The following is a 22,289-nucleotide window of genomic DNA, read 5'->3' on the forward strand; positions in this document are numbered from 1 at the left end:
AAGAGGAGTCCTGCACCAGGCGTGGCCCTGACTCACCTACATCACTGCGCTCTTAGCTCATCTCTGCCCCTCGGGAGGCACATTAGCCACAGCATTGGCATCTCCAGCTCAGATGCACCAGCACGGGGGAGCAAGGCTGGTTTGCCCTGGAATCCAGGCTGCTCCCGCCCCTGCACCTCTGGCTCTGCCCTCTGTGCCCCCATCACCGCACCAGGGCTACTGTGCCCAGGCAGACCCCAGATCCCTGACCCACTGGCCCCCAGCAGTCACCCAGGCTCCCTGCCATGAAGGCACCAAGCCACCTGCGTGAGGCTCAGGAGGGAGCCCAGCCCCTTCCTGCCCCAGCGCCAAGAGCCGAGGGGCTAGCCACGCAGCGCCCCCATCCCAGCAGAGCAGCACGTTCAGCCTGCACTTCCCTGCCCTCACAAGGGAGCCGGTTCCCTGGCTGGGTCGGGAGCTCCTCCGGCCCCTTCTCTGATCCCTCCAGGTGCAGCTGTGGGGATCTTGCTCTCAGCCCTGCAGGCCGGGCTGGCAGGGTCCAGGGCTGCTGGGGCTCCGCTGTGCCAGCCGGGGAAGAACGGGTTAAACCGACTCATGCTCCTTTTGGGAATTAAGGGGGGGGAGGAGCAAGTGCCACAGCTGAACTTTTGACCCCCCCACCAGATGCCAAGTGCTCGGGCGCCTGCCGCGCTGCCACCAGGCCCCAATCTGTGCACGTCACCCCCAGTCAGCCGCCCCCCACCCACTCAGCCACCCTTCCGGTTCACTGCCTGGCCACCGGGTGAGCCGACATGGCACTTGCTTCACGCCCCCCGCCCGCAATCAGGGCTATTTTTAGCAGCTGCTCGGGTTGGATGCCAGGTCAGAGTCTCAGTCGAGTGTGAGCGGCAGGGCACGGGGAGGGGCATGCCAGACGGGAGAGCTGCCCCCTGGCTGGGGTTAACCTTTGTGCAGCTGGCTGCTTCGCCTCCCCTCCCCCTCCCTCTCCCTGCCTCCTCCCGTGCCCCCCACCACCACAGTGCACCTGGGCCCACCTGCCCAGCTCCCCCCACCCCCACTGTCCAGGAGGGGGGCTGCAGGCACGGGGCACGTACATCAGCAAAGCACCCGCTCCGTGCTGCCGTGGGCTGGGCAGGGCGGCCTGACAGCCGCCCTGCTCCCTAGCTAGGGGCCCATCCCCATGGTGTCTGGCCCCAGAGACAGCCACACTCCTTTGGGGAGTCACAGGAAGGACCCACGAGCGACTAGCTGGCCTGGTCTGGACCCCAGCATCCAGGGGCAAGGGGGAAGGTCAGCTCCCGGCCAGCTTCCTCCTGGGAGCAGGGGCCTCCAAGGGACACCGCCTGTGCCAGGAGCCCTGGAACCTCCAGCCGGGGCTGCCCCAGGCCTGGCGCGGGAGGCAGCAGCCGCTGGAGGAGCTGGCCAGCCCTGGGGCCAGACTGTTGTGGGAGATGCCTCGTTACCCCCAATCCTGCCCTGCTATCCCAGGCCTGGGCTCCCCCCCCCCCAGCTCTGCTGATACCCCCTCAATCCTGCCCCACAGCCCCCTGCTATCCCAGCCCTGGGCTCCCAGCTCTCCTGCAGCCCCCCTGCTATTCCATCCACCTGTTAGCAGCTGCCTCTGCCCCATGCCCACGGCGACGTAACTCAATGGCTGGGCGTGGCAGGCGCCAGGATCCGGGGCTACAGAAATGCGAGACACTTATGGGGCCCAGACCCCAGCTGAGACCCATAAACTCACGTCACTTGTGTCTAAAGCCCAAGTTTCAGTCTGGTCGTGGCAGTAAATGCCCACAGTGCGCAAGAGCTGAGCATGGGCCTTTGGGGGGGGGGGCGCCAAAAAGGGGGCCTGAGTCTGTGAGCTCACAGCAGGATTGCCCCAGAGGGACAGGACCGCCTGGGCTGCTTAACCCTTCCCATGCCTCTGGGCTGAGCAGGAAACACCTCCCTCTGAGCTGCATCAACAAACAGGAGTAAAACTGGGCCCCCACCAGCCCCAGTCACCAAGTGTGGGGACCACAGCCATGACACGCCTTGGGGAGGAGAGACCCCAACCCAGGGGCAGACAGACACAGCCGGGGAGACTGCCCACAGCGCCCCAGGGACAGACAGACCCAGCAGGGGGAGAGGGGCAGGGGGGACTGGCCACAGCACCCCAGGGACAGACAGACCCAGCAGGGGGAGAGGGGCAGGGGGGACTGGCCACAGCACCCCAGGGACAGACAGACCCAGCGGGGGGGACTGGTCCCAGCGCCCCAGTAAATGAAAATGGACCAGTGCACACTCTTGTCCCTTCTGCCCCTAGCACTGCCCCGGGACCCACTGCTGGCGCTCACGGACGGCACTTGGATGCCACAGGTCGAGAAGACTGTCACATCGGAGTCGCGCACACACAGCTCCAGATGCCTGGTTCCAAAGACACTCCAAAACGGCCCGGCCGCCCCTCTGCCTGGCAGGCCGCGGGGTAGCTGGCCAAGTCTGAACAGCATTCCGAGCCCGTGGCCAGCTCAACTTGCCAATCCGGCAGTGGCTCTATGCAAAGCAAAGTGCCAGAGCGCCACTCCCTGGCCTGGTTGAAATACAGGATTCAAGGCGCCCTGTGCTGATTTAATACAGGCCAGGCCATGTTTTATTTCAATCAGGGATGTCCCTTAGAACATGAGACGGTTGGCAACCCTTAGTGCCCAGCGCCCACCTGCCCGTGCGGAGCACAGGGACGCCTCCCCCTGGCAGAGTCAGCTGTGGCCAGGAGCTGGTCCTCCCTCCAGTGCCACGCTGCCCGGGCCCTTCCCAGCATGAGGGCAGGTGCTCCTCTCACCAGTCCAGATCACTACTGCCAGGCCCAGACACACAGAGCAGCACTTACCCAGCCCTCCGAGCACCCCCGCTCCTTCAACAACGGACTCCAGCACCCTGCCCTCAACCCCTCCCAGCTCAGACCTCCCCCCCGAAATACCCCCATCCCCCAGCTCAGAACACCCTGCCCTGCCCCTGGTATGCACCCCACGCCTGCTAGCCTCAGCCAAACCAGCCCTACTTTCTGCCTCCATGGGGCTGGCCCCACTGCAACCCCCCTCCCCCCACTGCCTCCTGGGCTAGAAGTCCCCTAGTGGCAGCTAGGGTTGCCAGTTTTGGTTGGACGTATTCCTGGAGATTTAACCACACGACAATCTTCCATTCCTGGAGACTCCAGGCCCATCCTGGAGGGTTGGCAACTCTAGCGGCAGCCAGGTACTGCAGCTTCCAGAGAGGGGAGCCCCCTGTGGTGGCAGGCGGTACTGCAGCAGGCAGTACTGCAGCAGGCACTGCAGCAGTCCCGCTACCTAGCTCTGAGCTCTCTGCCAGCTGGTGGGGCTTGGCCCCTCCTGGCCAGGGCGCTGGCAGAGAATGAGAGAGGAGTTGGTGGGCGGGGGGGGGGGGCATTATTAGTGCTGCTGATGGCCCCCTCTGGTCCAGCCTGGCAGTGCCTGTGCCCATGTGGTGCCCCTGGGATGGCACAGGTCTCTCAGACTCTCCCCCAGTGCAGCAGTGCCCTGAGCCCCCTGCCTGGCAGGATGAATCTGCACATCAGCCTCCGCCCCTCGCCCGGGTTTAGTCTTTCTTCCACACACACGTTACAGAGACAGGGAGAGCCCTGCCCCCAGCAGGCCTGGAGTGAGGGGGGCCGGGCCACCCTTGCCCTGAGCCTGAGGGAAGAGCAGGGGTGGGGGCAGAGGCCAGCAGTTTTATGGCTCTTCCACCTGAGCTGTGGGCCCCAATACCAGGCCCACAGCTCAGCCCCCTGCCTGGGAGAGAATTGGGGAGAGTGTCAGGGGACTGTGCCCTCCCACATGCCCGGAGATCCTGAGTGTTCTGGGGGGGGCCTGCAGAATGCCTCCCAGCACGAGGCAGACACACCAGGCTGGACAGGGCCCGGGGGGGCATTTACTAGTGACGTTGTCCAGGGGAGCGGTGTGCAGAAGGGAAGATGGTCACTCACGGGGAGGGGGAGTGTGGCCTGTATACGAAGCGTAAAGGCAAACATAGGAATTGCCAGGCTGGGGCAGACCCAAGGTCCAGCATCCTGTCTACACCAGCTGCTCCAGAGGTAGGTGGAAGAGCGCTGCAGTAGCAGATACGGGATAACCTGCCCCACACAGTGACTGAATTAATCCCCGCTGCCCAGCTATCACCACCATCCAGCCCTCTAATACTCTTTGTTAGTATAACTAGATTCTTGGGGTCCCTACAAGCATCCAATCCCTCTTTGAATCTTGCTAAACGCTGGGTCTCACCAACTTCCTGTGGCAGGGCATGCCACAGGCTCATCCAGCCACTTTATAGCCTTTCGTCACGGCCCCTGTTCGAAGGTAACAATCCCCATTTTTCCATTCTCCTCCCCCGCACCTCTCACTCTCCTTTCTGGGATGGGGTGACCAGCACTGCAGCCAGGAGCCAGATGAAGCCAGACCCCTAATCTCTATACCACACTATTCTCCGGGTTATTCACTAGCCCGTTCCTTACGCAGCCTAGCAGCTGGTTTGCTTTTTTCACCACAGCTGCACGTTGAGCAGCGCTCGCCATTGAGCTGGCCACAGCGCTGCCCAGGACCTGTACCCGAGTCGATGCAGTTAAGCGAGAACTAGGTGGGGCGGCTGGGTAGTTGAGTTTTCCCCCTCCAGCGCACAGTCCTTTGTATTGATCATTCAGCCCCTCAGGTGGCCCTTTCGTCGGGCTGGGTTAGGACTCCCTGAAGTTCTGCACACTCCCCTCTGGCCGTGACTAACCTAAATACATGTGTGGCCGCTGCAAGTCTCGCCACCTCCCACCCCGCCCCTTTGCGGATGGTTAATGAATAGACCAACCACCACGGCACTAGTACAGAGCGCTGAGGCACCCCACCGTGCACCTCGACCTAGATTCTCACACGTATTTAGGCTCCTAACTCCCACTGGTTTCAAGGGAAGCCTAAGCGCCTTTGAGGACCTGGGCCCTTCTGCCGTGATGAAAATTCCCTGTTTATTCCTGTTCTTGGAGCTGTTTTTGATCCATAACAGTACCTGGTCACGCACCTTCTGAGGCTTAGCTTTTATCATAGCCTTGTGCGAGGGGCCTCATCAAAAGGTCTTTTGGAAGTCTAAATATATCATGTTAGCCGCTTCGCCTTCAGTCACTGTTTTACTGACACATACAAAGAATTCTCAGGGATTACTGAGCCAACCTTTTCCTCCGCAGGATCGGTGCTGGCTACACCCTCTCAGATCATGATCTTCCAGCCGGTTTATTATTCTACCTTTAAATTATTGTTGCAACCATGTTCCCAGAGGCCATAATTCTTCAGACCACCTCTAGAGCCTTTTCTAAATATAGGAACAATATACGCTGCCCTCCAGCCCTCTGTAACAGCAGCTGGTTTTAATGAGCGGGCGGGTTTTAGCTAGCAGCTCAGCCGCTTCTTCTCAGAGCTCCTTCAGCAATGGTGGATATATGCACCAGTGTGTTTACAGGATGCGAAGGGGCTTGGAAAGGGAAGGGGAGCTGGAGTAGTGGCTGGGGCTCATGGCTAGTGGCTTGGTGGTTTGCAGGTTAACTACATAGGTCCCAGTGGAAGTGGAGACAAGGTGTAGAGGATGGGTATCTCAGGGACAGAGATACAGGATGGACGGTGGAGGGGCAGAGTTAAGGGTGTTTGGGGCAAGTGCATCTACATTGCATGAAGGTATTTACTAAAAAGAACCAGCTCCTCAAACCATCACACTGACTTTTTTATTGGGGAATTTCCTTCGTTTCCCCCCATATTTTTGCCACCAAGAGATTTTTTACATGACATGTGACACCCTGGGAAGGGGTTTGTTTCCTACTGAACAAACTGACAAGAGCCCAGGCCGGGAGGGTCAAATGCTCTTCTGCAGGTTCCCCGGTACCTTGCTGTGGCTCTGCAGACCTCTGAGGGTCAAACCGTTCTCTGTAAAATGTCTTCCCCCATAAAACAGCCTGTGCAGATTCCCCGGCAGTTAAACAGCTCCGAGCGCCCCCCAGCACCAAGCAGCAGGACTGCACAGCCCCTCAGGCAGGAACTGCTGGCCTCACCCAGGCGCTTCCAGGCATCTCGGTGCACTTGACCCAGGACTGTTTGGCCACCGGGGCAGAGGAGGCACCCTGAGCCCAGGGGCTCTGACGCTCTCACCTTGGTGGCTTTAACCCGTGCAATCCCTCTGGGTGCGCGGAGGAGGGGTGGGAGGTCACGAGTGCCGCTCCTCCGGGGACGGTCCCGGCACGTAGCTCCTGGGCGGCTCCACCAGGTAAGAGTACGAGAGCCCAACCATGACCTATGGGAGCAGAAGAGCCATCAGCATGCGGCCCACGGGGCTGGAGCCCTGGCTCCCCCAGGGGCAGGATGGGGAGGGGCAGGCGACCGTCCCCGGGGTGCTCACCATCAGCAGGCTCAGCAGGCCCATCATCACCCCCAGCATGATGTAGAGGTTTTCGGTCAGGCCTCCAGCCCACAGGGGCCCCAGAATGGTGGCGATTCCCCCCACTGACCGTCGCAGGCCGTGGCTGAAACCTACAGCACGGGAAGAACACAAAGGGTTAACGCTGCCTGCCGTCCCCAGCTCCTACCACCAGGGGGCACCACGCCACCGAGGGCACTGGCCTGCCTGGGGTGTGACCGGAGGCAGCCATGCTCCATTCCCGCTGGCAGCCTCTCCGCGAGTGGGGGCCTTGCCTTTCTCTTGGTGGGGAAGCCTGAGCGATCGCGTGGCACTACACAAGCAGATAATGGCCATCTGGGAGCCAACGAGACTGCCTCGGTGTTGGGCCGTATCCCCCCCAACCAAAGGAGCGAGGCCGCGGGACTGGTGGGCCATCCCAGCACAGAGAAAGACAGAATGGGAGAGGGGAGGTCGGCGACAGAGAGAGAGAGAGAAGCAGCCCCCCCGTCCCCCAAAAGCAAGTCCCACGGGACGTGGGGCCCACACACTTTTCTGCACTGGCCCGAGAAGCAGAGCGGTGGTCTCTGTAGTGCGTCCTTGCCTTCCCGTCCCGCTGGATCAGAGCGCCGGTCTGCCAACGGTACCAGCTGCTTCGAAGAGCGTTCCGTCCCCAAGCTCCGCCCAGTCCCCCTCCTCCCCACTGCTCACACCACGGGGTGGCGGAAAATACTCCACCAAAGACTCTCAGACGGCCCTGGGAGTCGGAGGCCTCGGTTCCGGGTCAAATCCAGGGTGGGGTGGGGCCGGAGAGAAACAGTTTAGAGAACATGACTGATGAGGGAAGGTTATAAAACTGGGCATGTTTAGTCTAGAGAAAAAGGGGGGAACCTGATAACAGACTTCAAATGTGTTCAGGGCTGGTACAAAGAGGACAAAGACCAACCGTTCCCCATGTCCACTGGAGGTCGGACAAGAAGTAATGCGGGTGATCGGCAGCAAGGGAGATTTAGGTTAGAATCAGGAAAGGGACCAGGAGGCTGTTTCTGACTCGAAGGGTAGTTAAGCTCTGAGCCGGGCGAACAAGAGAGGCTGTGGGGTCCCCATCGTGTTTTAACCAGTGGTCTAGGTCTATCTGGCCCTGCCTCAGGCTTGAACTCGATGAGCTCTCGAGTTCCCGTCCAGCTCTACATTTCTGCCAGGCCGGGAAGGTCGGTGGCCCCCGGTCACAGCAGTAGGCAGAGCCACGCTGGGTTCCCTGGCTGCTTCGCCCTCCCACCTGTGCCACCCCAGCTCTTCCACCCTCCCCTGTAAATTCATTCAGCCCAGTCATTCAGGGAGGCCTGCCAAGGAGAAGGGTGTCCCCATTCAACTCTTCGAAACGGGCCACCCTCATTACCACTACAAAAGTGATTTTTCCTCCCTTGGTATCCTACTGTTAATTCAATCGTCTCGTTAGCACTCACCCCCACTTGGTAAGGCAATTCCCATCTTTTCACGTGCTGTATGTTTATACCTGCTACTGTATTTTCCACTCCATGCATCTGATGAAGTGGGTTCTAGCCCATGAAAGCTTATGCCCAAATACATTTGTTAGTCTCTAAGATGCCACAAGGACTCCTCGTTGTTTTTGCTGATCCAGACTAACACGGCTACCCCTCTGAAACCCATTCATCGGGGGCAGGAGTGGCTCAGATCACCCCGGCAAACCAGTCACTGAGCTGAGAGGGACCCAGCCAGCTCCGCCAACACGGAGCGGATGCAGGACTCAGCGGCTGGAGTGGGCAAGGCTAAAGTGGGATAGAAATTGGACCCTGGGAATCGGCGTTTGATCAGAAACCCAACACAGCCATGTGAAATGGAAACCCCTGTCTTGGAAAGGGGGCCCGGTGCCACAGTTTAACAGCCCCCTCCTGGGACAGAGCTACCTGCTCGGACACCAAGATCCTGACAGACGGGCCAGACTCAGCCCCGGGAAAACTCGACTCTGCCAGGGAGGAGTCAGGCCCAGCTTGGGCGGGGGAAGCGAACGGTTCTGTGCTCTTAACAGCAGCAGCCAAGATCCCAGCTGCCCCGAGCTGCTGCCCTGGTGTCCCTACAAGGCGGGAGGGGTGGGAGAGGCTGACCGCACAGAGGTCATGTGTGTGTTTTAGGACACCCATCTCTAGGGTGCCCTTCATTGTGGTATCTGGGCTTGGAGCGAGGAGGGGCAGGCAGGCATCTGCATTTGGGGCATGGCTCAGCTGGTCCCAGGGCAGACTGTGCTCTGAAGGGGAGTATGGGGCTCTGAGTGCCGCTGCTCTCTCTCAGGACAGGTAGGAAGTGGGCACCAGGCCCCAGCCCGGGCACTGACCCCTCCCTGAGGCTCACCTTGTGTTCTCTCTGCTGTGACCTTGGAGAAGAGCGAGACCTGGGAGACAGCCACGAAGGGGAGCCCCAGCACCTGCAGGAACACGCCGACCACCAGCTCGGACAGCAGGACGGGAAAGCTCCCTGTGGGCAGCAAAGCAGACATGGCAGGGGGGTGGATGGGCCCGGCGTGCAAAGTGCCCCAGACACTGGCAGACTCGACTCAGGGCCTATGCTCGTTCTTGCCCGGTAGATGGGCAAGCCCCTGGCATGCTCTGCCCGGCCCCAGTATGCTCCAGGCTAAGTTGCTAGCTTTCCGAATCAGCAGAGGCCCAGATGTTCATGACTCTGGGTGCCCATGAGAGCACCCCCTGCTCCCTTCCCCAGGCACTGAGCAGGGAGAGGGGCCGGGGAACTGCAGCGCCAGCCCATGCTGCCTACAGCGGCTGAGCATCGCCACCACTCATCCAGGCAAGGGGTCTCCTCTCCACCACACAGCCCCTGCTGGGCCACCACAGGGCACTGCTGGGCCAGCCTGAGCCATGCAAGGTGCCACGCAGCCCAGGGGAGCACTCCAGAGCCATGCCAGGCTCCTGTCCCCCAATCATCCCTAGCCAAGCGATTCCCCAGGAAGAGAGGAACCGGCGAGCCCGGGAGGGGAGGGGGCAGTCAGTTACCTTGGGGCCTTGCCAGGAAGAGCAGGCACCAGACACAAGCCACGTTGCAGATGACCAGCCCGAGCACCAGGATCACGCGGTCGGGGAGGCGGCGGCTGAGGCAGCGCACCAGGAAGAAGCCGCAGATCACCTGTCGGGGGGGTGGGGGAGACGAGTTATTCCACAACCCCCGGGCCAGGTGCAAAGACCAGTCAGAAGTGGGACCCTTCTGCTGCTGGGGGAGCCACCCAGGGTGGGGGCCTGAAGGGAAGGAGGGCAGAGCAAGCCCCGCATAGGGCCTCTTGCGGGCTAGCAGCGCCCGAGAGCCAGCCAGCACCAGGCCCCCAGCGCTGGGCACACAAGCACATGCTCTGTATTCCCTTATCAGAGGAGTCACTGCTTGCCAGGGCCCTGCCCTCCCCCCTCACGGCCTCAGCACCACCGCTCGCCCTTCCCCTGGTTAACAGGCCGGCCACGCCCGGGCACAGGTGCCAGCCAGCACAGCCAGGCTCCAGGAAACAGCCTGCGCCATGCAGGTTGGCAGGGCCAGGCCATAGGCTCTCTGCCAGCAGGGCATGAGGTTTCCCCAGCCTGCAGCCCACCCTGCCCTAGCTGCAAACGGAGACCGCTGGCAAGGACGCCCCGCTCCACATGCGGCCGGAGCAAGGGCAGAGGAGAGGTCCCACACCAGTTCTGTCTGGCACTCTCCCCTCCCTGCACTCACACCGGGCCAGCCCCACCCGTGGGAACAGTGAGGGAGCCGGGGTAGCCAGGCAAAGACATTTCAGCCCCGTCCATGCCGGTGGAGGAGCATGAGACCCTGTCTGCACCAATGCTCCCAGAGGGGCTGGAACAGGGCCGCAGCTACGGGCTACGCAGGAGAGGCCTGGCTGGACGGGACCCCAGCATCACCAGCCTCTCTCGCTGCCTGGGCTGGACAGAGGAGATCGGGGCTGGAGGGCTGGCTCAGAGGACGGCTTGGCTTAGTGATGAGGACGGGGGGGCACCGAATGTGGCTCTAGGCCTAGACCTCCTTCCACCCCATCCCCAGTCTGGCTGTACACACAGCTAAAGCATGGGGTAGAGAACAAGCAGCACCTGCAAATATCTGAAGGATCCCAAAGTGGGGAGGGGGGGCAGGTCACCAGGAAGGCCGGGGCAAGTGCTGAGAAATAGGGTCAGACATTCATAGGTCGCGAGCGCTCTCGGCAGGGTCCGGATCGTGCGTGTGCACACGCACCGTGGGACGGGAGCCGGTCACCTGCCCCAGGCCATGTGTGCCAGGACCCCCACCTTTACAGACCCCCGGGGCTGGGGTCTCACCTACCTCGATGCCACACAGGAAGTACATGATGCTGTTCTCGAGCTCCCCGAAGCTCAGGTAGCGCTGGGTGATGGGAGTCACCATGGTCTAGAGACAGATACAGACAGGCAGAGAAAGCAACCTAGAGTCACACATCTGCCCACCCTTCATTCACGACTGTGAGGAGCCCCCTCTGCGTGGGATGGGCAGGTACAGACCCTCGCCCATAAGGTGCCCCTCCCCTGCTCTGCCCCAGAGGGAGGGTTCTCCTGACCAGCGCGTTGGGTCTCTGCTCCCGCTTGTCTTCCCTGAGATGGAGGTAAGCCTGGGTCATGCCCAACGTTCACCCAAATTCTGGGCTTCACAACGAGACCTTGGGCCAGGGAGAGATGCCCACTCTCTGGGCGCCAGGTGCAGGTGAAAGGTGAACCTCACCAGGGGTCTGGGAGAGGCCGGAGCACCACATGGAGGGGAGAGGAGATCCCCTGCCCCCCTCACCCCCATACACATATCCAGAACCTGGGAAGGGCTGGACAAGAGACGCTCCCTGGACCCAGTCTGGTTGTGAGAGGAGCTGTAGCCCCCCCCCACCGACATGGAGAAGAAACCCCGCCCCCCAATCTCAGTGGGAGTGGAACAGAGTGACCTGCCCATCAAGCCCCCAGGTACTCACCTCCAGGGCTGTTTGGTTGAAGAGGGTGATGAACTGGGCAGTGAGCAGAACCACCACTTCCTCCCGCAGGTACTCTGCAACGACACCATGGGGACGTCACGGGGCTGTGGCGCTGGGAAGGAGAGTGGCCAGGCCCGCAGGGAAGGAGAGCGGGGGTGGAGGCGGGAGAGACATCGCCCAGTGGAACAGGTCAGTGGGCCAACCAGGCAACAGGGAAGGGTGGGGGGGTGACACAAGCAAAGTGCCGGACACTCCTCAGGGCGGGGAACGCGATGCCGCGGTAACCAGACACGCTGGGCAAGGGAGCCAGCCGGGAGAGTCTGATCCTTTTCTGGCCCTGAACTCCATCCGCAGCAGCCCCGAACTCTCCTGCATGCCAGTTTCTTCACTCATTGGCCCCAATGTACATGGGTGTGAGCAAGAGGCAGCGCTGCCCTCCTCCACCGGCCCCCAGAGCCCAGCCTTTCTAGAGCACCAGCTGGAGAGTCCAGGCCACCTTTCCCACCAGGCTGGCACGGCACCCGACTCCCTCTCATGCAAACCCTTCCACAGCCCTGTCCTGCCGGCTCACACCACGGCTTGCTGGCTGACCTTGGGCCACTTCCTTCCCCTCTCTGGGCCTCAGTTTCCCCTATTGCAACCCAGGGATAAAAGCCCTGGGGGAGGGGCAAAGGCTCAGTGCCCAGAGAAGGGAAGGGACCATCAGGGTCTCCTACAGCTGGGCCTGCACTCCCCGTTCTGTGCCCAGGTCTGCTCCCTGCCCACCAGTGTGCCCGCGTGATGCTGGGTCCAGGCTGACGAGTCTGTGACACTTGGATGCTGACCCATCTGCTTGCTCTGGCGCAGGGCATGGGACTCTGGGGACAAGCAGGAAGGCCCCACGATGCCCACAGGCCCTCTCGCCACTCAGCACCCAAACAGCTCGCTGTCCGTTCCCATGTAGCTGTCCAGAGCAGCGGGAGACCCCCCCCAGCAACAGCCCCACAGCATCACGATCCTTTGTCCACAGCTTGGGGGCTTATGCAGCTGCCAGGCTGGTGCGACGGGACACGGAGGGTTCGTCAGCACCACTCCGAGCAGCCGCCGTGCCGGGTCTGCGGAGCGTGTGGTTCACCTTTCCCCTACAAGCTCGGACCCCCTGATTACGGCGCGCACGGCTGGCCTTGTGACTAGGCTGTCAGCGGCGTGGGTTCGATTCCAGCTCTGCCACACTCCCGGGAGGGTAGGATCCTGGTTCGACTGAAACCCGTGACAAATCCCCCCCCCCCACGTACTGCCCAGCACGGTACTGATCAAAATGGGGGCATGCCAGGCTGCCTGCCTCTAGGACCCCCAGCTGGATCCCCCCAAAACACTGGGCTGCAGGGGCGCTCACCTCGCATGGCGCTGAAGTTCTGAAACGGGCTCTTCTCCTTTACTCTGCCCTCCTCCTCGGCCAGGTGCCCGTTGGGCACGTAGCGGGACTCGTCCCCCACGGGGGGCTCGGCGGGCACCCGCTGGACGGTGCCGCCATAGCTCCGGTGCTCAGCGGGCTCCTCCTGGCCAGCGTCGTGCTGCACCAAGGGCTCCCGCTCCTCCTCCTGCTGCGCTGCCAGCGCCGCTCGCTGCGGGTGGGGCCCGGGCTGCAGGTCGTAGTACATCGCCGCCACCACAAACTGGAGCAGGATCCAGAGCAGGCACATGAAGAGCTGCACAGACAGACGGACACCTGAGAGCCCGGAACCGCAGCCCCCCCACCCAGGGAACTCAGGGCCGACTCCCGCGGCCAGCTCTCGCCGGCTGCGAGCAACGCCCTGGGATACTCACCCCCGGGGAGGTGAACTTGTTGACCTCAAAGGGCCCCAGCCGGAAGTTACAGAGCCGCAGGAAGAGGTTACAGGCGGGTCCTGAGCACAAAGAGATGGCGGGTCACAGGCGGGCACTGGGAGGAAAACCCAGAGAGCGAGGAGGGTGGGACTGGCATGCCCCTCACTGCCACCAGCCACCTCCCTCTGCAGCAGGAGGGGCAAGAACGGGCACCGTCAAGGAGATGGTGGGTCTCTCACACCCTCGCCACCCCCACTCACTGCCTCTGGCAACAGCCTCTCTGCCATGGAACTGGAGATCCTTTGTCACATGCCCCCCGTCCCCGAGAGGCAGCACCACCATGGTCTGGCACCTCACTGCCATGCCCTGGCCCCGTACCCTTCCCAACCTGAGAAACACCAGCCTCCGCGGCATCCGCCCTCAGTTACCACAGCTTGCTTTCAGGGGCACAGGGCAGCCAGAGCTGAGCCAACTCCCTGCAGTGGCCCCTCTCCACAGCCACTGAGGCAAGAGCCTGGTGCGTGGGGCAGGCGCCTCCTGAACACGGACAGGGCGTGGGGACAGCAGAGCCCCAGCTCATGGCTCAGGCCCACCACTCCCCCCATGCTGAGGGCCTGCTGCGGACAGGGCGTGGGGGCATCCAGGGGTACCTTACCGATCAGCAGCCCGACCTGCCGGCACGCCATCACGGCAGCAAACACCGTGGCGCGCTCCTGCGAGGTGGTGGAGCGGGTGAGATAGCCAAAGATGGAGGCACCCGCTCCCGTCCCAACACCTGCCAGAAACAAGGACAGTCAGGGGCAAGAGACGGGGCAGGTGCCAAAAGCCCCCGGCACAAGCACCTGGATCTGGAGACCCTCAGCCCAGATCCACATGGCCCCCGGCTTTTCCACCAGCAGCTCTTACCTGCCACCAGCCGGCTGCCAAGGAGGAGCCACTTGGAGACGCCCATAAAGTACATGAAATTCCCTGCAATTGGGGGGATAAAAAGCAACAGGTAACGCAGGGAGGAACATGCAAGTGCAGGCGCATCCCTGGAACCAGCGGGGCTAGCCAAGAGGCAAGCCTCATGTGGGGGGAGGGGGGCAGGCACCGATGTCCCCTGCTGGCTATAATCAACCCCACGTACACCTGTGGGGGTCTCATCCCATGGGGCTGGAGCAGGGGTAGGGTCCTTCAGAACTCCTGGCTTCTGCACCCTAGTGTTGCAGGCAGGCAGGCAATCTGCAATCCTGCTCTGAAAGGAGCCCCTGTGTTAAAATGGCATCGCAGGCTATCCACGCTCGGCGTCCTGCACCACCACCCACCTGTGCAGCAGAGCACGTGGGCTGACGTAAACGGGTACTTTGCTAGCTGCCAGCGCTTCAGGCTCAGAGCTGGGCTCTGTCCGGCTGATGGGTCAGCACCAGCAACAGAGGGTCTGCAGGCTGGATTCTGCCCCACAGGGATCCCCCAGCGCCTCGTAACTGAGGGCACGATTGGGCCCTGCAACTGGACCTTGGTTAACAATGAATTCATCTGATGCCCGAGCCAGACTAGAACCCAGCTCCCTGCTGTAGCTGGCTGGCTCTGCGCCTAAGAGTAGAAGCAGGTGCTCGGGATCTCTGTAAATCAGGGCCTCAGGTGCCTGCATTTAGAGGTTGGTGTTGCACGTTTACACCCTTGTGATAAGTGGGGCTAATGCTGCCTTCCCGCGGGCCAGTGCCCGGGACACAGGCTCACCCTGGACTGCTCCCACCAGCGAAGCAGCCCAGCTGGCGGCCCCCAGCCAGCCTTCGCTTGCTCACTCACCCACTATCTCGAACACGTTGGCGAAGAGGATGATGGCTTTGGTGCGCTGGCTCCGGTCAGACCAGTGCCCGAAGAGGGGCCCCGTGAGCAGGCCGGTGAGGCTGAAGGCAGAGATGCCCAGGCCCAGGAAGTACGGCTCAGCATGGAGCGTCTGCAGGTAGGCCCAGATCGTGGGCAGAATCACCGCTAACGGGGAGCGGAGACAGACAGACAGTCAGGGGCCCACGCCACAGCGCTAGAATAGGTCCTGCCAGACCACCTCAAATGGGTGCTCGGCCCAGTCCTGAATCCAGGCTCCTGCCACCCTGGAGCAAATGGACAGCCCTGGCGCAGCAGGAGACCCTCCCTGGCTGGTCTTCGACTAAGAGGGCAGAGGTCTCTGGGTCCCCTAGGCCTGCCAGCCGGGCCTCTGATCCCCGCCCATGGCGACCGCCGACTATGCAGCCGGATCACCAGTACTGACGCATTGCTCAGGAAGGGGGAGATGCCAACCACGCGCTGGCTCAAACCGCCCCCCTCTGGGCCCTGGGAGCTCCCCAGTGACTGCCGGGCATGTCACCCTCCCTTGGGACAGAAGGTCCTAAATGCTGCAGCAGCTCCTCAGACCCAGACGCAGGTGGACCCCAGCAGCACCCCATGGCCTCGGACCCCTGCCCTCCTTGCTAAGAGGGCACACCCAAGCCTGTTTTGTCTCAGCCTGCCAGAACCTCCCTCCCTCAGTCAGGGGCCCTCACCCACTACCCTAGAGCTCCTGCAAGGCCTTACTGCGAGGTGTTTACGCAGTAGCCGAGCCCCTCAGCCAAGCGAGTGGGCCGTGCTCCTCACCCAGTCACTGCCGTCTTACGTTGCACTTAACAGGCATTGCAGGAGGGAGACAGAGAAACTCCATGAAGCTCAACAGAGGCCAGAACCAAAGTCCTCACACACCTTCCCCGCACCACCAGCCCCCTGCCATCACCTTCTTTAAGCAGAGCTTAGTTGCTCTATCTGTGGCAAGAAGCCCGGGACCCTTTCCCATAGCTACCAGCCTGCCACAGCTTCTACCATGTCGGTCGTCTCTGCCCGTTGGCCTGCGTAGGTGTCTATAACGCACCCACCACAAACAGTGTCTGAGTGCTACCAGAATGAGAAACACCAGGCCACCAGTGCCAGGCTGCCCACTGCCCTCCGTGCCCCAGGTCTCACTATTCGCCCTCGCTGGGCAGCCACAGTAGGATGGCCAATGAGAATACATCCCCCACTTTGCTTATGGGCACCCCCCACTACCCTGCAGCCTGCACCAGAGAGGCACAGCACTGCTGCCCCTGCATCTCCCCGCTCTCACCTTCCCTCCCTAGTTAATGATTTCCACCGGCTGCCCCAGGAAAAGAGAACCAGCCTCAAGGTTCGGCTGCTGCCCTTTGAGACCTCACTGACATCTGCCCTTCGGAAGCTGATGCTTGTAGCATCCCACGTACTGAGAGCGCCCACCCTGCTGCCCTTTGGTGGGATTCAATCGCCCACCCCCGCCAGCCAGGGAGCCTTGCTCAGTCATTGTCCCCAGGTCTGGACTTGCCCTTCTCATGGACGGAAAGGGGGAAGGAGGAGGAGGAGAACAGGAAGGCCCCAGAGCAGAGAGTTTTCCCTGGGAAAAGGAAAGAAGAGACCTTGGGTAATGAAGGAAGAGAGGCAGGACTGGGATATGCTAGCCAAGAGAGGGAGGAGTCGGATATGAACACCGCCCACCCCCATTTATACTCGGATGGAGCTGGCATGCTAAATAGAGCAGCTCCAGCGCAGACAAACCCTGAGTGACAGGGACGAGGGTGGTGTGGTGAACAGCGCCAGAATGGGGGGCGGGACAGCAAGGAGCTCCGCTTGGGTTTAGAGTGGCAATAAGCCAGCAGGATACGCTGGAGAGAGGGGCTGAGAGGTGGGGCTTACGGAGGGGACAGGGAGCGCCACGAGTCATCAGCCTAGATGGTCAGGGCGAGCATGCGCAGAGCCCCAGAGAGGCTGTGAAGGGAGAAGCGGAGCAGGCCGAGGACAAGGCCTGTGTGACCCCAGTGTTAGCAGCAGCAGAGGTCAAGGAGAACGGAGTGGAGGCCCCGAGGTCTGGTGAGGCCATTGGTGAGATGGTTTCAGTGGAGGGCAGCGGGCGGGAGGTGGGCTGAATCCAGCGGGGAGCTCAGAGCAGTGGAGGTGGTGGCTGTAACTGGCACAGATGAAGGGGAGCAGTGAGCGGGGGGGGGGGGCTGGAGAGGAAAGCTAGGTTCAGGGAGAGCTTGGAGAATGGGGAATTGTTTAACTCGTATATTTTCCCCATCTGTAACTGGGTTGCATATCATCTCTATGTACCTGGGGCCTTTTCCTTCTTGCGTAAGTTCCAGGCACTAACCAGCTCTTGAGCACACGCTGCGGTCAGTGCCATCATCTCAGGTCACGTTCCCACGGGGACGGTGAACCCCGGCCAGCGCCATCACTCGGTTATCACCAGAACTGAAGGAACATTGGCTCGGCCCAGGGGAGCAGCAAATGAGCTCCTGGCAGGCTCAGTTCTCCCTTCCTCTTCCCATATGCTGTGCTCTACAACGGCCATCCCAACAGCAGGGCAGCGCCTTGCCCGGGGAGGTGGCCTCCAGCTGGGCAACCCATGCCTGGTTATTTGTGGGATAAGGGAAGAGGCCAGGGATCTGGATGAATCTGCAGGTGCTAGGAGACTGGGTCTCTCAAAGGCAGAGGAGATGTACTCAGCAATACATGTCAGATTCCCCGTGCTGGGGCATGGATGGAAAGTCACCGACAAGGGGGCTGGAGATGAAGCGGCTGCCGTGGGGACAGGCCCCTCTTCCCTCCCCTGGTCTGCAGTGTTCACCTGGAGTGCCAGTTCTGTGCACAGCGATGAGGCTTATATCACCAGGGCGAGGTCTCGTGCCCCTCTGTGGACGGGCGACTGAGAGAGCCAGGCAGATAAGGGTGTTAAGGTGGCTCTGGATTGCTGTCTGAGCCGCCTGGAGAGATGGGATGGTAAGGAGAGACTGAGGGCATGACTTGCCTCTAGCAAGCCACAAATCAGGAAGGGGGGGGGAGAACAAGAGCCCCAGTTTCTGCTGGAAGCTGACAAAAGAGGAGACTAAATACTTACCAAAAACAAGTGGGCGGGGGGGAAGAGACCTGTGGATTCGAACAGGAGGGGGGACGGACAGGAAGGACCCTTCAGGTAGGACAGTTTCAGCTCATCCCTTTCATGATGTCCCACCCGGACTGCAGAACGCTGTGTGTCCGGGCGACGTTTGTGGATCCAGAGCTCAGCTGGGATCAGAATGACCTGGGGCACCTGCAGCCATACTCTGAAGAGAAGCACCGTGGCCCAGGGCACATAGGGAGCCCGGAGACCTAGGTTCTAGCCTTGGCTCTGCCACGGACCTTGGGCAAATGCTCCTTTTCCCCGCCCCCCTCTGTCTGTCTTGGCTACAGAGCAGGGGCCGTCTCCTTGATCCCGGCTGCAGATCTCAACACCCGACCACGGGAAGGCCGGGCGATTGCTCACCCTGCTCAGCTGCGTCAGGGAATGCAGAGAGCTGGCTGCCAGTCTCAGTGGAGACCCCTCATGGGACAGGCCACATGCTGCGTGCCCAAGAGCCTGGGATATGCACAGTGGCGAATGTTCCTCAATCAAACCTTCACTGTTTCAACACAAACACTTCATTACGGACACTTCTCGGGATGCCAGCGACTCAGGCCCTTGAATCGTGCAGCCCAGCTTCGAGCAGGAGGATATCCAGGAAACCTGCTCGACAGGTCATTAATATAATCCACTGGCCACCAGAGCAGAGCCCCGGCCCCTCTAGTCCAGCAGCCTTCTTCATCACAACAGGCCAATGGCTCATCCAGGCTGGCAGCCTCCCTGCAATGGTGGCCACCCCAGGGCTCGGATTATGTCGTATCAGCTCATGGAAGGAGTGGGAGATGTTTCTGCTCCGGCATGGGGATCAGTTTAGCCCCTGAAGCAGGAGGAGCGATAGCGCTTGCAATCTTATCCTGGGTAGCGAAATAGCAGCTGGGAAAGGGTAGAGTATCGAAACCCAGCACCACACGGGCTGGATCCATCCTTGGTCCCTTCCTGCAATAAAATCACTGACCCCTTAGGGGCTCTCGGGTAAGGGAAAACCAAACAACGGTACCAAGAGAGGGGAGGGAAACTGGAGCTGATGGACCCAAGGAGTCAGAAAACGCCAATCAGTCCTGGAGACCGTCTGCAGCCAACACAGCCCCCTCTACTGAAAGAGGGGGGAGAAGGGAGTAGCTGCGAGCTCACCTATAACCAGTGCCCCTGCCCTGCTCCCTGGCGGGCTGGGAATTCTCAGCACACTTGACAGACTGTTGGCAGATGTAAGTCAGCTGGGGGTGCCGAAGGCTGGCATCCAGCAGCAGTGCCTCCTCCAGTCCCACCCTTCAGCTGACCCTGGAGGATGAGTTACAGACTCAGATTCCAGCTTGTAAAATATTAACAGAGGAAACTGGGAGACCAGCTCTGCTTCAGCAGGGGCCCTCCGGTCCCCGCACACCACCAGGCTGTGTGGAGGAGCTGGGGGGCCTGCGAGACCCACTCCAGGCCTAGCAATTCCCAGCACCTTGGGGAGCACTGGGGAACATCCCACCGAGGGGTAAATGTCCCAGTGAGAAAAGAACAATGTATCTAAAAATCCATATAGAAACAAACCCACATACCCAGCCAGCCCCACTGCAGGGCCTGCCGGGCTCCCCAAACCCCTCCATGGCTCTCATCCACCATCGCTCCAGTCCCAATAACGGCCAGTAGAGTTGCAGGAGACGCCCCACAACTGATCTAAGATGCCCATGTCTCCTTCTAAACTGCTACTGCAATGTACCAATCCCTTTGCTACCCCACCAGCTTGTGAGGGGAGGAGGGGCACAAGCACCTGGCCCAAGGCATCGCCATTAAAATATTAATATTAATTAATGGAGATCTCCTATCTCCTAGAACTGGAAGGGACCTTGAAAGGTCATTGAGTCCAGCCCCCTGCCTTCACTAGCAGGACCAAGTACTGATTTTACCCCAGATCCCTAAGTGGCCCCCTCAAGGATTGAACTCACAACCCTGGGTTTAGCAGGCCAATGCTCAAACCGCTGAGCTATCCCTCCCCCCAAACAGTCTCCAGTCCTGGGGTTTCAGACAAGGGCTCGCTGCCTCAGGCTGCTGCTCTCACATGGGATTGCTCGACCCAGCCAGAAAAACGAGGCAGCACAGGGTCGCATGCCAGAGGCAGGGCACAGGCAGTTCAGGTGTGCTGGCAAGAGACAGGACCAGCCCCACTGCAGGGTCACACGGCAAATGCACAAGGGGGGCTCTTGAGGTAGGGTGGAGGAGGGGACCAGCATGATTCCAAAGGCAATCTGCTCTGTTCTCTAGTAGAATGATGACAATACCTGTAGCCTTCACCTCTCCCCCCACCCCACCCCTCCACTCCCCCGTTCAGAGATTCAAGAAGGCCTCTTCCTTCCTCTCATGCTATCCTAGCCTGACTATTGCTGGGCCCTGATTCTGAGCCACCTTTCCACCTCCCCAGTTCCAGGCTCAGCTCGGGGCCTGCTCTAACTGGGTGAAATCCGATGGCCTGCACTATGGCCCCTTCCGGCCTTCACATCTATTAACCCAACCTGTGACCATCTATAATAGCTAGAGTGCAGAGTGGGGCAGCCATACCCATTGTGCCAGCCCTATCCACAGAACCCCGCTGAGCCAGGGGGATACCTGACTGGGGGGACTCCATTGCAGCACAAAGGGTCCAGAATGCAGGCCAGAATCAGAGCCCAGCTCTGCCACCAACTTGCTGCCTGACTTCAGGCAAGTCATTTCCCCCCAGTGCCTCAGTTTCCCCATCTGTGACATGTCGAGACAGAGACTCACCCTGTCCACCAGGTCCATTAACATCCATAAGGCTCAGTCACTACAGTGATGGGACCAGAGATGAGCAGACTCGCAAACCCACCCTCAGGGGCAGAGTTTCGACCTATGGGACCTAAACCAGCGGGTTTGTCATTCATGGATGAAGCGGGACTAGGCGCGTGGATGCCCCCTATTGGCGCAGCAGCTCTGCAGGGCCCATGGGGGGGGCCCCAAAGGGAGTGGCGGTGTCTGGAGTCACCCTCCGGGTTACGGCTCTACCACTCAGTGCCCGGCCCTGGCTGGCAGGGCATCACCCTCTGCCCATCGCCCCCTACCCCCAGTGCTCACCGTACTCAATCCCTCCCGAGAGGAAGAGGAGCCCAATGGTGAAGTTGGTCAGTTTCTTCTTCCTCTGATACTCCATAGACCCTGCTGCTTTCCTCCCCGTGGCTGTGGAGGTGCCGGTTCCCTGCAGGACTCAGAGCCCGGCTGCGACGTCTCTGCTGCCAGGGGCCATCGCTGCTGCTACGCACAGCCTCGGTGCATAGCCGGGCAGCCCTGGCCTCTCGCCAGCCCTTCCTAGGTGCACATCGCTAGAGGCCCCGGCTCGCCCCAGCCCCCCACGCGGCCTCCACCAGGATCCACCGAGCGAGCCCGCAGCTGAGAGCAACCAGGGCAAAGCGCCGGCTCCTCCTCCTCCTCCGCTCCCAGCGCGCCTCGGCTACCAGGTGTGCAGGGCTTGTGGGCAGGCGCCGCCCCTCCCGGCCACAGGCGCCTCTGAAGGAGAAGCAGCAGCTGTGTGTCCCCCCACCCCGGGAATGCGGGCGGCTCAGCACCGCCTCCTGCGATCCCCGTAGCTGGGGGCTCGCGGCTCGCCGCGCAGGGGGCTGTTGTTGGCCCTAGTGCAGGGGAGGGACTGGAGAGAGGGGGATCCGGAGTCTCAGGGACAGGAGGGCAGAGAAATCTGTTTAAAGATTTAATTGCAATTTGTTAATGACAAAGCCCAGGCACTTAGGCAGCATCTGCTCCACTGCAAGTCGGGCCCCCAAGCCCCTTCCCCACCCAGCGGGGGCTCAAGCACGGGGGGGGGTGTCAGGCAGGAATCGGCCAGGGACCTTGGCTTGCCCTCCTGGGCAGGGAGCGAGAGCTCAGCGAACAACCCACCTGGGTGGGAACCGCAGGGCGTTTTGAAACAATAGCCGCCTGCAGCCGGGAGTTTAAAGGGCGGCCCCGCCCCGCCCCCCGACACACCCCTGGGCCTGAGAGATCAGGAGACCCCTCCCCCGCCTGAGTTATCACAACAGTCCCGCTGCGCCCCGCCCATGAGATCGGCTGAGGCTCCCACCCCTGCAGCCAGGTGGTTCCCCCCCTGGGGTTTGTGCGGAGCGGGGGTCGCTGCTGCTGCTGCGC

At 61.2% G+C, this 22,289-nt stretch overlaps 1 protein-coding gene across 1 annotated transcript; it reads right to left on the reverse strand.

Annotated features, from left to right (window-relative positions):
* Positions 1-6,222: 6,222 nt before the first annotated feature.
* Positions 6,223-21,303, reverse strand: LOC135884053 (major facilitator superfamily domain-containing protein 8-like). Its single transcript, XM_065411345.1, has 12 exons — positions 21,228-21,303; positions 14,990-15,175; positions 14,105-14,167; positions 13,854-13,973; positions 13,199-13,278; positions 12,768-13,080; positions 11,393-11,466; positions 10,744-10,827; positions 9,438-9,567; positions 8,782-8,904; positions 6,415-6,545; positions 6,223-6,309 (listed from the first exon to the last, which is right to left on the reverse strand). The coding sequence occupies exons 1-12, from the start codon at positions 21,301-21,303 to the stop codon at positions 6,223-6,225; spliced, it is 1,467 nt and encodes a 488-aa protein (XP_065267417.1).
* Between the last annotated feature and the right edge of the window lie 986 nt (positions 21,304-22,289).

The sequence above is a fragment of the Emys orbicularis genome, chromosome 9 (genome assembly GCF_028017835.1).
Source record: "Emys orbicularis isolate rEmyOrb1 chromosome 9, rEmyOrb1.hap1, whole genome shotgun sequence".
NCBI classification, from domain to species: Eukaryota; Metazoa; Chordata; order Testudines; family Emydidae; genus Emys; species Emys orbicularis.

Excerpts from the sequence above, each read along its gene's own strand:
- LOC135884053 (XM_065411345.1), bottom strand. The coding sequence starts at position 21,303 with ATGGAGTATCAGAGGAAGAAGAAACTGACCAACTTCACCATTGGGCTC. Across the intron at positions 15,176-21,227 it reads CTCGGGAGGGATTGAGTACG|CGGTGATTCTGCCCACGATC; the intron begins GTGAGCACTGGG and ends GCTCCCCGTTAG. Across the intron at positions 13,974-14,104 it reads TGGCAGCCGGCTGGTGGCAG|GTGTTGGGACGGGAGCGGGT; the intron begins GTAAGAGCTGCT and ends TGTTTCTGGCAG.